The sequence below is a fragment of the Peromyscus maniculatus genome, chromosome 3 (assembly GCF_049852395.1).
Source record: "Peromyscus maniculatus bairdii isolate BWxNUB_F1_BW_parent chromosome 3, HU_Pman_BW_mat_3.1, whole genome shotgun sequence".
Lineage (NCBI taxonomy): Eukaryota > Metazoa > Chordata > Mammalia > Rodentia > Cricetidae > Peromyscus > Peromyscus maniculatus.
The window spans coordinates 162,174,351-162,188,795 of NC_134854.1; the positions used below are offsets into that span (position 1 = coordinate 162,174,351).

At 38.0% G+C, this 14,445-nt stretch overlaps 1 protein-coding gene across 14 annotated transcripts in view; it reads right to left on the bottom strand.

Moving 5' to 3' along the window:
* Positions 1 to 296: 296 nt before the first annotated feature.
* LOC102909057 (solute carrier organic anion transporter family member 1A4-like) overlaps positions 297 to 14,445 on the bottom strand; it is a 47,719-nt gene continuing 33,570 nt past the window's right edge. For all 14 annotated transcript variants that reach the window (XM_076568206.1, XM_076568204.1, XM_076568200.1 and 11 more), the window contains 4 exons: positions 12,897 to 13,069; positions 6,171 to 6,235; positions 5,023 to 5,140; positions 297 to 2,115 (listed from right to left, as the gene is read on the bottom strand). In XM_076568206.1, the coding sequence (XP_076424321.1) occupies positions 1,896 to 2,115; positions 5,023 to 5,140; positions 6,171 to 6,235; positions 12,897 to 13,069 (576 nt within the window). In that variant the 3' untranslated portion in view covers positions 297 to 1,895. The remainder of the gene's footprint in view (positions 2,116 to 5,022; positions 5,141 to 6,170; positions 6,236 to 12,896; positions 13,070 to 14,445) is intronic.

Below are 14,445 nucleotides of genomic sequence, written 5' to 3' on the forward strand. Positions count from 1 at the left end.
TTACTATGCATAAATAACCACAGGATATTGACCTCCACCCATCACCTTTCCTTCCTTCATCCTCCCCATCTTTAGGAATTTATGCCATCTTTATATTATGGACTTTCATTACCAAGCGAAGAAAAATGAGGAACAGAAAGAAAGGTTTGATCATGCTATTATCGTGAACCATGGCTCTACAACAACAGACAGGCTTGTTGTTCCTTAAAATCTCCTCATTCTTTATCAGCCCCAAAATAAGACGAGTTCTGTACAAGTTACTTTTCACTGTTGGGATAAAACACCACAAAACAACCTGTAGAAGACAGAGTTTATTTTTGCTTATGGTTCCAGAGGGATGGAAGTCTTTTATGGCAAGGAGGCATGACAGATGCATCAGGCAAGGTGACTGGGGCAAGAAGCTGAGATTTCACATCCTCAACCAAAGCACAAAGCAGAGAGTCAAGTGGAAGTAGGGTGAGGCTTTTAACTCTCAACACCCAGCCCAGTGACTCACTTCCTTGATTAAGGAAGCACCGGTAATTCTCTCCAAGCAGAGTTATCATCTGGAATCCAAATGTCCAAATTCCTGAGCCTAGGAGGAGCACTTCTTATTCAAACCACAATTTGATTTTGTTTTTAATGTGTACCTTCTATATTATTAATTCCAATTTTATAGCATAAGTCACTCTTTGAAACTTTATAAATTTTATCTGTTGATTTATTTGTTTGTTTGCATGCTTACTTGTTTGCAGGTTGGGCATGCACCACAGTACAGAAGTAGATGGAAAAAAAAACAACTTCTACCATGTTTGTCCCAGGGGTCAAATCCATCTTATCAGGCTTGGTAGCTGGCAAACACCCCTTTCCATGGAGCCATCTAGCTGCTCCCTCTTCAAAGGTTTTACTCTAAGATAATTTTGAAAATTAATAGATATGTACTCTAAGGACACATTAGTAAAATGAATACTGGGCTAAAGAGTCTACCTAAATATGAGAAAGTATTCTTTTGAGAACATCTGACACTTCATACAGCCCATTTTATTTTATTTTATTTTATTTTATTTTATTTTATTTTATTTTATTTTATTTTATTTTAACCAAGGGCTTCACACATACCAGGCAAGCATTGTACCACTGACATACAACTCCATCTCTACAAAGGTCTTTGAAAGGAGTAGCTTCCTCATATACTTGCTTTTAAGAAGGAATTTCATGACAAGCTTTGAATTACTAGGGAAAAAAGTTTCAACCATCTTTGCTACATGGATATTAAAAACCTAATTAAATTTGTGAGTGCTCTAAGTGATCAAATGTGTGGCTTGAGTAATGAAGAAGGGATTGAAAACAATAGATGATACATTAATGAGAAGACTAATTTTGGAAGCATCATGTGTAGACTAAAAAAAAAGAGAGTTAACAACTCCTAAATAGGTAAAGAGGTATACAGGTATCTTACACAGAGAAAGGATAAATTTGAACAAATTATTTCAATGTAACACAATCAAGATGCAAATATTTAGCTCTAAATATCTCCAATATTGAAGCATAAATACAATGAAATTGAATGGTATTTCAAGAATGAGAAAGTTTTAAAGCTTTTTGAAGATAGGTGAGAAATACACATTTGCTTTGATTAAGTTAAAAGAGAAAATGCTGTTTGTAAATGAAGACAGCTTTAAAGTTCAGTGTGTGTGTGTGTGTGTGGGGGGTGGTTCACCATAGTCTTCCCTGGGAAAATCTTAAGTGCTACACCCGTGTTTTAAAAATGCTATCAGTAAATATTTTTATCATGATTAAAAATAATTTTTGAGGTCCTTAAGGATAAGAAAAGAGTTCCTATAGTACGTCTCACAATTCGAAAGAACCAAATGCACACTCTGTCTGTGTGCTTGTGCAGGCTAATAGAAAACTCATTACAGCTTAGTTTTCAGTTCTCCGTCGTTCTCAACCTCAGGACTTCTGTGCACATCCATGTACTCATTTTCCTTCTCTGTGAGCTTCATCTCTGCAAGCTCAGTTTCTGAAGAGTCTATGTCCTCAGGTTGTTGTCGCTTCCTCATGAGTATTAGAATGAAGACCGCTGGGAGATAGCTCAATCCTCTTAGTGCTGCAGGCACGCCAATGTAAATGTTCCTATTGAAAACAACTGACCTGTATTAAATCTTAACATGTTCAGTGAAAGCTAATTTTGTGTATTCTTACAGATCATTTATTCTTCAAAGAAAAACACCAGGTGATTATTTTGCCCATGTACTTTATATAGTCTATTTTGTTGAGTTATTAGGTCTTTATTAGAATGTCAAAATTTTTCCAACATAAAATCTTAAATGTATTTTCTTCATTTTGGTGATGGCTAGTTTCCATTGTCAAGTTGACTAGATTTAAGATCATTATAGAAAGATGTCTCTGGGTATGTCTATGAGCATGCTTTCATAAATGTTTAGCTGAGGATGAAGTCCCTTAATACCATGCACTGGGCTTCTAGCCCTCAGTGCTTTCTGACAGAGTAGGCAAGATGATCAGCCTCCTCACTCTCCTCCACCATACCTCCTCTGCTATTACCTCACACTAAGCCACTATGCTTCCCCTGCCATTATTGCCTATTTTTTAATACTGAGATGATAACACCCCATATCAGGTTAAGAGAACTCTTCTCTTTTATTTGCTCAAATTTTGATCACACATGCATAAAATATCATAAAGTAACTTTTCAAGATTTCTCTACTACTAAGAATTTGTAAGCTGTGTTATATCAACAGATTTGCATGACATTAAAATCCTTGTATGTCTAAAAAAAGTTCTATTAGACATTTTAATATTTTAGCTTTAATTTGTTAAATTCTATGCATAATTTGCATGTATAGTGATCTTTTTACTATTTTAACTATGTATGTGTGTTGGGTCTCTGTGTGGATATATGTTCAGGAGTCCTGGATACCTTGAAGATATTGTAACAAGAAGCTTTGAGCTGCACAATATGGGTTATGGGAACTGAACTCATGTGCTCTGCAAGAACAATACATGTTCTTAACCCCTGAATCATCCCTTTAGCCCAAAATTATTTTGGGTTGCTGAACTTGTCTAGTTTAATCATGAAGACTGTAGAAACTTCATGAAATCAAATAGGTAATTTCCCCTTTCAACATTTCTGAGAGTAACTTTTATACTGTTCTAAGCATCTGTTCTTTGTAAATTTGATAAAATGTGCCTTAAGGTTTCTGGATTTAATGTGTTTAGGAAACAGGTATTTTGACAAGTACATTTCTAAATGACTATGAAAGCATTCTTTCATGTTCTCAATAGTTACAGAAAAATCTGGTGGGATGCATAGTGCTGTCAACTTCATACAATCTAGAAACTCCTGGAAAGGAAGTTTCAGTGAAGGCCTGTGGGGATTTTGTTGGCCTGATGTTGATGTAACGTTGATTATATTAATTGAGGTGAAAAGTCCCACCCCTTAGTGGGTGGCACCAATCCTTAGACAGTAAACCCTGGACCACAAAAGAATAGAGAAAATCATTATGCCTACTTCTGTAGTGGGAAAATATAAAAATAGTATATATATGTGTAGATGCTTAAGACTTTAGATATAACAGCCTAAAAAACCATTGAAATTTTTTTTACTAGAGGGATAATAGAGTAAAAAGTATCTCAGGTATTTTTCTCTCACCACAATAAAAGAACCTGACAAAAATAAATTTAAAGGAAGAGGGAGTCAACACAATTCCAAGTTACATACTACCATTGTTGGATATCAAGTCGACTGGAACTTTAACTCACACAGCTATACTGACAGAAGAAACTGAATCCTTCTACACTGTTATTATGCACACACCAGGCTGGGAATGCTATCTCAATCAATCACTTGAGGACAGGACAATGGCCAGCACTTTTCTCTCCCAGAATTTTTCAGTATGCTCACTCAGAAACAGAGGAATGGGTCTTGCCTACAGCTTTTTTGTTGTTGTTGAAGTGGTTTTAGGAACAAGGAGGAGAACAGTGCAGTCTGTAGCAAACACAGTTTCTCTGTAGGCTTTCTTGGGCCTGCTGCCCTCAAAGGCCAGCAAGGAAACAGCCTAAGTCTTGCTCAAGATCAGTCTAACAAGACCCCTGGGTTTGGGTCAGCAGTGAACCCACAATTCTTTCCTATACTGTTAGTGACAGGGGCCTGTGTAGCACTGAGAGTCGTGGGAACCATGCAGGTAACTGCCTTTAGTCTAAACAACAGCAATACCCGGATCTCAGAGGCAGGCCCCTGGTCTGCTGGTTCTTGAGGTTAATGGTTTCGGTTATGTGTATGTGTGACAGCATCCTCCCCCTTTGTGAAACTCTCAGCCGGTTTGTACCACAACCACTCTACTGAGCCAGGTAATGTCCATGAGGCAGACAACCACTAAGTGCAATGGAGCATCTGTGGGTTCCCAGAGACAAGACCGTCAGTCAAATTCAGGTAGCAGGCCCCTTCTCAAGGAGGCCCCTGGCAACAGCACCTGGCATGCTGTTAAACTGCAAGGGCCGTCCACAGATTTGGGTTCTTATTATATCAGGCTGCAAGCATGAGAGAGCTGTGACATTTCCAGGAGCTAGAACGTCAGAATCCCTGCTGCTTGAATGTGCTGGGACTGCCATACTGACCCCTGTGGAAGGGAAAAGTCCTTCTCTCTGTTCATGGGTATGGGGTAGTGGGAGCTGAGATATTTGTTGCCACCTACTGCAAAATTGTCCCTAGTCTCTCTGGATTGTGCTGTCTGGTTTATCTCCAGTATTCTCCCATGCTAGCTAGGCTCAAGATGTAGTTCTCCCCATACTGTTCCTTTCTGAAGCACTTTGAAGTGTTAGGTTAGGAAGCCCATTCACACTTAAATGTATCAAGTACTTTAGAAATAATGGGAAAATATCAAAATATATAAATAAGGAAGTTATACCACTCATGTGAATTCTGAAAATGAAACCAAATATCATCATATCACTCAAGAAAATGTTAGATATGAATGGGTGATTTTATGCACTAAAAACACAGGTCACAAAAATTATCTTTACCTGAATTCATTTATATCATACATCCTGCATGCCCCTGGCTCACCACATTTCATAATTCCCCAATATAAACATGTTCTGTCTATCAAGGCACCAAAGTAAATAGGTGCTGGAATGCCACCTGCAGTGAGGAGAGAAAGAAAAACATTGAAAGGAGAAAAGAAAAGAGAGAGATGTGTTATTTTATTTGGAAGTACTTCAGTTTCCCTATTAAAAAATATAAAAATCATACATCAAAGTCTCTACATTTACTTTTAGGAATTAGAAGTTAATGTAAAATTTCTCGATCAAAACAAATGAAAATTATATATAAGATGCTAAGAAAATATCTATTGGATTCATAACTGTGAACCTCATGTATTTTCTGAAACATCTTGTGCTGTTTGTTTTTTTTTTTTACATCTAACTAACAGAAACATTTTCCATCTTATTTTATTCCTGAATCTACTAAAATATCAAAGGCTTAATTAAGTTTAGGTGTACTCTTTAAAGACAAGCAGAAACATTTATCATCTCTGCAGTTACCTCATTCTCAGACTAATTATAAGTTGCCATTTCCAAACGCAAAGGCTTGTGAACTGGAGTTCAGGGTTATGTGGGCAGAGCACTTGTATGTTAAAGATATTACACAGTTGTTGGAACTTCCAGTGTGGACAGTTGGAATAGTTCAGACCCAAACACAAACTTTCCTTCGTATTGATTATGCATTGCCCCATCCCTGTATCTTACCTTACATCCATGTAACTATCACATGAAGCCTCTGCGGCATGTATTGACTGAACAGGTCTCTATCCTCCACTCACCAAAACACTAAGAATGCCATCAGATAGCATCTGTGCCTACAGAGCAGAAATCCATACTTTTCTGTAACCAACCTACTAGATATATTTGAGAAGTGCCATATTCATGACTTCCTTTGTTCTCCAACTAAAAACATTGCTAATTGTCACCATGTTGGAACTTGCTATTTGGATGACCTGAGTCTGTGCTCCCATCATGGTGACTCATGTTCGATTTCAAATGAAATGCCCTTTAAGGTGAAGGTTGTGTTTTGGGTTAACAATATAATTGCTATGTTTTTCTCCCGAAAATATTAATTGGCATACTAAGCACTTGATATTGATCTGATATGTTGGGGAAATTGTTCATACCAAATATTCTCATGCAAAAGGCATGCAATCCAACTCCAAGGGATTTCTCTTCAGACTTGATACACCTGAGAAATACATATACATAAATAAAAGTATGTCATGCAAACCCATATCTGTCCTAGCATCCTTCCAATGACTGTCATAGTTTATGATCCTAATTGTTAAGCTTTCCATCCTGAAGAGAGGATAATACAGCTCTACTATTAAGCACACACAGGGGAAGGAGACTATGGCTTCTGAAAGCTGTCCTGTGACCTCCACACATATAAAGCGGGGTAGGGCCCTTTAACAGTTAGATATTAGCTGCTAACCTAGATGAATAATTTTCTGGTTACCATGGTTATCACCATACTGTACCCAAAATAATGGACCCAAAGCTTTGAAACCACAAACCAAATAAATCATTCTTCTCTTAAGTTGTTTGCCAGGCACTTTGCCATGTTGATAAAAAAACTAACACATGTTACATAAAAATTCAAGATATAGTAAAGGTGACCCCACAGATAAATAGAGAAAGACTACATCATGTAGTCTATGACATTAAGAGAAGGCCTTTGTTATATGGTGTCAATAATTTTAGACACTTATCTTTCCTGTACTGCCTACAAAATTAGACAAGATGGTTTTGAGAATTACATACAAAAGGGAGGCTTATGAAACAGGATAAAACCTGAAAAAATATTCTTAAATTAGGAATACAGAAGCCCTTCTAAAACATGGTCTTTCCCCCACCAAATGTACCCTTGGGTAATAAAAGCATAATAAATGCAACTGTTGAGACTTCATTTTGGAAATGATTCCATGAAAGAGTTCAAGAAAACACAACAGACTAGAAGAGTAATAATAGTGTGCAAACAGTAGAACTGTGTCATCTGTCATTTACATTGCAATCATCAATTCAGCAAAATAGAGCACAGAAATATGAGAAAAATAATTTGAATATACCTACATCAAGAAATCACACATTAGGGCCTACAAGATAGCTCAGTGGGTAAAATTGCTTGCCACCAAGATTGACAAACTAAGCATTCAATTCCTAGAACCTACATGGTGGCAAGAGAATCAACTCCTGCAAGACATCCTCTCATTTCAATGTGCATCACACACACACACACACACACACACACACACACACACACACACACACACAGAATGCTTTTAAAAAATCGTACATTAAAACATCAACAAGCCACATTTTTACACCGAATTGAAAAGTCAACTTCAGAAAGTACAATAAATGAGAATGTGAGTGAGACGTGGAAGTGGGAATAGGTGTGCAGTAACATGAGAGTATCTCTTGAGAATGTTTGGAGTTTCTGCCAGAATAGCTACTCATAAACTCTTTATTTATGACCATCTCCTTATAGATGAAAAATTTGTCCTTATCAATTGAGCATGCTGCTTTGGAATAGAGGCACCTGGAGTATTGAGAGAGAAAGGAGACACAGTGTAGCCACATCAGCTGAATCAGCCTGAAATGTGATGGGTTGACAGATGTCACAGCCAAATCTCCATTACTTGCAAGAACAAGTCTTAAGAACTAGCAATACTTGGTGCCTCTATCTGTCTATAAACGTATGAACTAAAACAAGGGATATACCACATCTATGCTTATGTGAATATAAAAATATAACATCTTACCATGGAAGATGAATATATAAGAACATGTATCTAGCCTATTCCACCGAATATCAATGGTGGGTAGAAGGAGAGGAAAGGAAGAACCAAGGGCAAGAAATGGAAAGGCAAGGGAGAGAGGTGAGGGGAGAGAGAAATGGGTAAGGGAAGAGAAGAGAAGAGGGGAGGAAAGGAGGGGAGAGGAGAGGCATCAGGAGAGAAGAGGAGGAAAGTGAAGGAGAAGGAATGGGGAAAGGTATTTGGAGAAGCAGGAGAAGGGAAGGGTATGGAAAGGGAATGTGGGCAAGGCAACAAAAATGTACAGTTCCCCATAAGGGAGAAATGAGAACCTTGGTTCAGTCTATGAGGATAAAATGTTATGAATTACACATCATAGTTAGCTCAACTTTGCTTCTGAATTCCAACGAGACAAGAAAAGGAGTGTTGAACAGTTTTCTGATTGCTAGACTGGAAAGAATACTTGTAAAACAAAACAAAACAAAACAAAGATAACAACAAAAACTGCAACTTTGTAATGGGTAGCTGTCCTGGTCATGACCTTGATGCACTGCCCCTAGTGAGGTAGTAGGTAACTGTTACACCTGTCTATGACCTTGAATAACATGGCCCTGCGGTGTGGCTGCTCAGGAGACTTAAGACCTAGGATGCATATCCACGATGGGTACTCTCTTCACTCCCTTGTTGTGTTGAATGCTGGGACTGACCAGGCAGATCTTGGAAGATCAGTGTGGGACACAGCTTGGCTTTCCCAGACCCTGCCATAAATACCTGTGCTATATAGTGAGTTACCTCCTATTAATTTCCTTATTCATTAAATAGACTCGGTGGATTTCTTGCCCCACTTGGCAGATATCCAGTACCCCATGTGGAAGCATTGGTGGGCCATCCATGGCCTTTTACCCATGCAGATAGCTTCCCACAGACCCCTGCCCACAGGCTCCGTGAGCAGCTTGTGCGATCTGCCGCATACTGGCAGCTCAGATCCCTGCTTTCTCACCACGCTCATCCCACTCCCTCTCCCCTCCCTCCCTCCCTCCCTCCCTCCCAAGTTGCATGTCTATGTCCCACGCACCATGACAGACAGACTTGCATCCATTCCCTAATTTGGGCTATCCCATGGGTACGAGAGCTTACATGCTGCCTCCAGTCTGCATCACTTGCCCCCCCCCCCCCACTGGACTGCCACATGCAGTCTTCCCTGCCGCGCCCACAGGTGCCTGTATGCCCCAGTTGAGTTTGGCATGAATCACTGCACAGCCAGTTGTGGTGGTGCACACCAGTAGGACTTGTTCAGTAGCTGTTTAAGCCCAATACAAGTCAAGGTCTTCAGAACACGCTTCACGACCTACTTCAGTGCTACTTCTATGACACCTGCTAGCCAAATAGTGCTACTACACTCAAAACTCACTGCAAGAACTGACACACCAGCTCTCAAGGATTTCATCTAAGGTAAAATTACTTGATAATTTTACACCTTAAACTGATTAATAAACAAGTTAATAAAGGTTTTATTCACAAATTTTGAATATTTCTCAAAAAATGGCAGAAAATATCACACCTCAGGAATTTAAAAACTGTCTTGTTTGTATTATGAATGAAATTTTACAGGACATATACGACCTTCCTGGAATGTATACAATGTTCACTATAATGGCAATTAGCATAGTGATTTACATCATATCATTGAAAAATTGGCTTAACAATAACAGCAAAAATGAGACATTAATGGAACTGATGCAGGCCTTACAAGGTAGTAATGAAGACTTAAATAAAGGGATTCTTCCTTTGGAATCTGCTAACTTACCATAAGAACTTCAGTCCATTAATAATAACTAGATGACCAGATTTAATTCTATTGATAATAAATATGAATGCATAATGGATAAAACAATAACTCTTCAGAGCAATTTTAATGCTATTCAGCTACTTTATAAGGAGGAAAGATAATTGCTAATTGATAGAATAAAGTCTATGGAATCATATGTTTCAGAAGAACATAAAAAATTGTACAATCCCATGAAATCTCTAGAATCCTTTACAACAGAGGAGGTTCAAACACTGTAACAGGCAGTAATTAATGGATTTCTAGCTCCGGCAGAATCTCTCAGTAAAGATAAAAAAGACACTAATAGGCAGAAAGGCAAGGTCATACAAGTCATAAAATCACCAGGTGGCATTTATAAAATGGCCTATTCTGTCACTTAGGTAGGCCAACCTAAGACAGGCATAGTCCAAATGCTGAGGGGGACCCTGAAGTGGGGACAACAAGATTAGCGGAAAGAACTCTAACTCCCACTAGCAGCTGCAAAATAAAATAAAATGGATGATATGAGGCAGGTAAGGCAGAAGTACTGGGCCATGCCTTAAGCAAACAATGACCTGTGACATGCACATAGAGCACTCTGGCCAAAGGAAACCTGACCCATAAATTCCAAACCAAAAGGTCATAATGTGCAGCTCAGAGCCAACCAAGAAATGCCACAGCAGCTAGAAGCAAAAGCCTGCCAAAAACCATATATATAAACATCAGCATTTTGTTTAATAAAGGAGAGATTGCTTAAAAGCTCTTGGAGTCTGTGTTATTGACTCTGTGTCTACTCCCCCCCACCCCCCCAGGTATTAGAGACAGCGAGATCACAACTACAGAGTCAGCAACAATTATGGATATTTGTAATTGTTTAGGGTGGTTGGTTACAAGTTGGTATTGGCAATGGTCAAGAAAAAGCTGAACAAAGGAGTTTAGATTCAGGTTTCTTGTTTACTAAAGGAAAGAAAGAGAATATAGATATGATAGGACAAATTATTGAATCTATTCTGAAAAGAAAAAAAGTGGGATATAGGTATGATAAGATAAAAAGATTATTAAATGTACTTTTTAAAAGCAACTACTTGTTTTAAATATTTTACATTGATATGGATCTTTGTATATTTATACAAAGTTCAGGTTAATTTTGTTAGAACATACTGTATATATATTTTTAATCTTGTTCAAGGTATTGTACCTATACAAATCTATTTAACAATGTAATGCAAATTTCTAGTCCTTGAAAGTTATTATTACAAACTAATTAGTATATAAAGAAATGGAAGTTAGTAGTTAGTCATTACAATCAATATTGTAGTCATGTTAGGTATGTTTTCAAGGTCAAACAGAGATATATTTTAGATAAACAGGTTGTCTTCAAACACTTCAGAGATCTACAGAATATGGCATTTAAAATGTTTTAAAAATATAGGTTCTTTGTTATTTTTTATGACAATGAGATATGTCTGCTCTGGGTAGCGCCAATCTACTTCAGAGAAGATGATGGGCATAGAAGAAAGTCTATATGGAGTTTACTATCTTTGTGGCAAAAGTTAGCCACTGGGTGAGAAAAGATCCTTACCTCAAATGCTGATAGTATGCTGCCCACATGGGAGAAGCAGGATACAAGAAAGGACTATTTAACTTTGTGAAAACAAAGTAGGACAGCCCTTCAGAAAATCCTGCTTCAGAGATAAGTCTGTCAGATATGCTATGCCTGTAGGCTGAAGACAGATGCCCCAATATTACAGATGAACCTTGAGTGACTGTCCAGGTAGCCAGCTGTTTTTCCATCATTTCTTGCATTTTTTGGAATTTGCTTGCTTGCACTTCCTCATTATTCAAGTAATATTATTTCCTCCTCCAGTCTCTGATAGAGTTGAATACTTTATAGTTACAGTTATAGTTTTCCTTGTTACCAGATTCAGAAAAGAGATTCACCAAAAAGATGCAAAATATATAAGGTTGAGAAACATTAAAAGATAATTTGGGTAATGAAAGTTAAAATAGGAATTGAATTAGGTACAAACTTTTGGACTCACCAAGATAGGATAAATATGGAATATTTTCTCTGACTTTGTCAATTGTTAGCAGACTAGACATTGTTGATGTATTTACTGCCTGTATATATTGTATATGGTTATTGTACTTATTGTATATAGTTTTTATTATATTAGTTATATTTTTTATTTTAGACAATAAAGGGGAAAATGTGGTGATATTTTCTTTGTGTTCTAAGCTTGCCTGAAGGTCAGAGTACAGAGCTAAGCCACTATTTATCCATTGAGGCCAGGCAGTGGTGGCACACACCTTTAATCCCAGCATTGAGGAGAAGGAAGCAGGAAGATCAGGAGTTTAAGACCATCCTGGACTACACAAGATTCAATCTGTCTAAAAGAGAGCAGAGCTAAGTGGTGGTGGTAACTCACACCTTTAATTCCATCACTAGGGAGGTAGAGACAGGAATATAAAAGGCAGGTAGAGACAGACTCTCAGCTCCCTTTCAGGATGAGGATTTCATAGATTTAAGAACTAGTGGCTGGCTGTTCTGCTTCTCTGATCATTCCAATTTCACCCTGATATCTGACTCCAGATTTTTATTAATAAGACCAATTAGGATTCATGCTACACATAAGGGGAGAAAATAGAAAAGGACAGGAGGAAAGGTTCCAGAAAACTTTAAATTATTGTTAAATTTAACAATGCTCAGTATAAGAGTCTTGATAAAGGTATCTCAGATCATTGAAGTTCTGGGAACCATGACTTCAAGGGCCTTTCTTGGGGAAAGGAATTTTAATAAGAGACCAAAAAAATCTAAATGGCATTGGTGGGATGCTCTTTGTGTAAAAGTGCGTAACACAAAGTCTATATGACCCAAGTTTAACTCCCAGAACCCAGGAACATATGTAAGAGTAAATAAAATTTAAAAAGCCCAATTCGGTGGCATGCATCTATAATCCCAGCATTCCCATAGTGAAATAGGAAAAAACAGAATTGTTTGAGAGCTTGAAGGATAGTTGTTGCTGAAGTACACAGCCAGCGTGGCAGCAGAAATAAGAGAGACCCTGACTCAAAAACAAGAGAAACAGAGAGAACTGATTCCCCAACATTGTCTTCTGATCTCCCTGTGCTCTTAGTAGCACACACGAACCTACTCCACACCACATGCGTGCCCGAGCACACACACACACACACACACACACACACACACACACACACACACACACTCACATATGCACACACTAAGAAAGAGAGAGAAAGGTAAATGAATGAATTACTTATACCTCAGAAGAACCATATACCCAGGTATGGCTGCTAGTGAGTAGATGAAACAGCCAAATACTGCCATGATGAAATAGTACTGCAACTTGATAGTACAGTCAGGGTCTTTTTCACATAGCCCAAGGACTGCAGATGAGTTTCCTGAAGACTGAATGCAGCTGCAATTTTGAAACACCTGTCAACAAAAGTGTCTGTTTAAGGAAGAATAATGTTGGACATAAACCTTCAGTATTTTCTACACAGCCAGTTAGACCAAAATAGAGAGTGTTGGGGCCAGTAATATGACTCCAAGGAAGAGCACTCATCTAGCATGAATGAGGACCAAGTTGGAATACAAATATCATAAATTCTAAATACTAAGAGAGTAAGGTGGAGTTTCTTTTCCCCCTTTATTTCCATCTCTTTTTTTAGTACCTCAGAATTCTATCATAAAACATAAAGGGGGAGATTTTTTTAAAATTAGTGGTTTTATTCCTAAATACTTGAAGTGGATTTGCAAAAATTCAATTATACTGAATACACACTTAATTTTTGTATTTATTTGCTTGTTTGATTCTTCTTGTATGTGTGTGTGCATATGTGTACATTTATGTGTGAGCGTACCTATATATATGTGTGTGTCTATGGGTGGACATAAGTATGCCATGGCATACATGTAGAAGTCAGGGGATAAGTTATGGGAGTTAGTTCTCTTTGTAGCAGGAATCTTAAATGGACTTATTAATAAAAACAAACCCGGAGCCAGATATGGGTGTGAATGCTGGAAGATCAGAGAAGCAGAACAGGCCACAGCTTCTTCACCTGGCCAACTTCTCAGCTGATCCTGTTTCTTTAGACTGGAAGGCTTTGTGTCCTTACCTGAATAGATCTCAGCTGAACTGCTTCTCGAAAGCCTGAAGCTTAACCAGCCAGTTCCTGGTTTTCATGCCTTGTATTCCTTTCTGCTTTCTGCCATCACTTCCTGTGATTAAGGGCTCACTTCACGGGATTAAAGGCATGAGTCACCATGCCTGACTGTTTCCAGTGTGGCCTTGAACTCACAGAGATCCGGATGGATCTCTGCCTCCAGAAGGCTAGGATTAAAAGTGTGAGTGCCACCATTTTCTGGCCTCTGTGTCTGTCTAGTGGCTGTTCTGTTCTGACTCCAGATAAATTTATTAGAGTGCACAATATTTTGGGGAACACAATACCACCACATCTCTTCTTCTCTCATGTGGGTCTCTAGGATGTGGTTCTAGTAGTAATATTTGGTGACAAACATCTTTACCCACTGAGCCAAATTTCTAGCCTGCACATAATTTTTAAAAATTAAATAAATACTGCTTTGTTTTGTTTTTACCCTCATAATAAGTACTAAAACAGCATGTGTTGCAGAATGCTGATGGAATAATTAGTTGCTTACTAATAGTCATGTCCCCAAGAAAATGAGTTTATTTTAACAATAAAATAAAACAAGTCAAATCTTGTTTGAATTGTTATGTTTCTGAGTCTGAATAAGAACAAAATTTATATTTCACTTTGATTACCAACCAAGTCTGTAAGTATTATAAC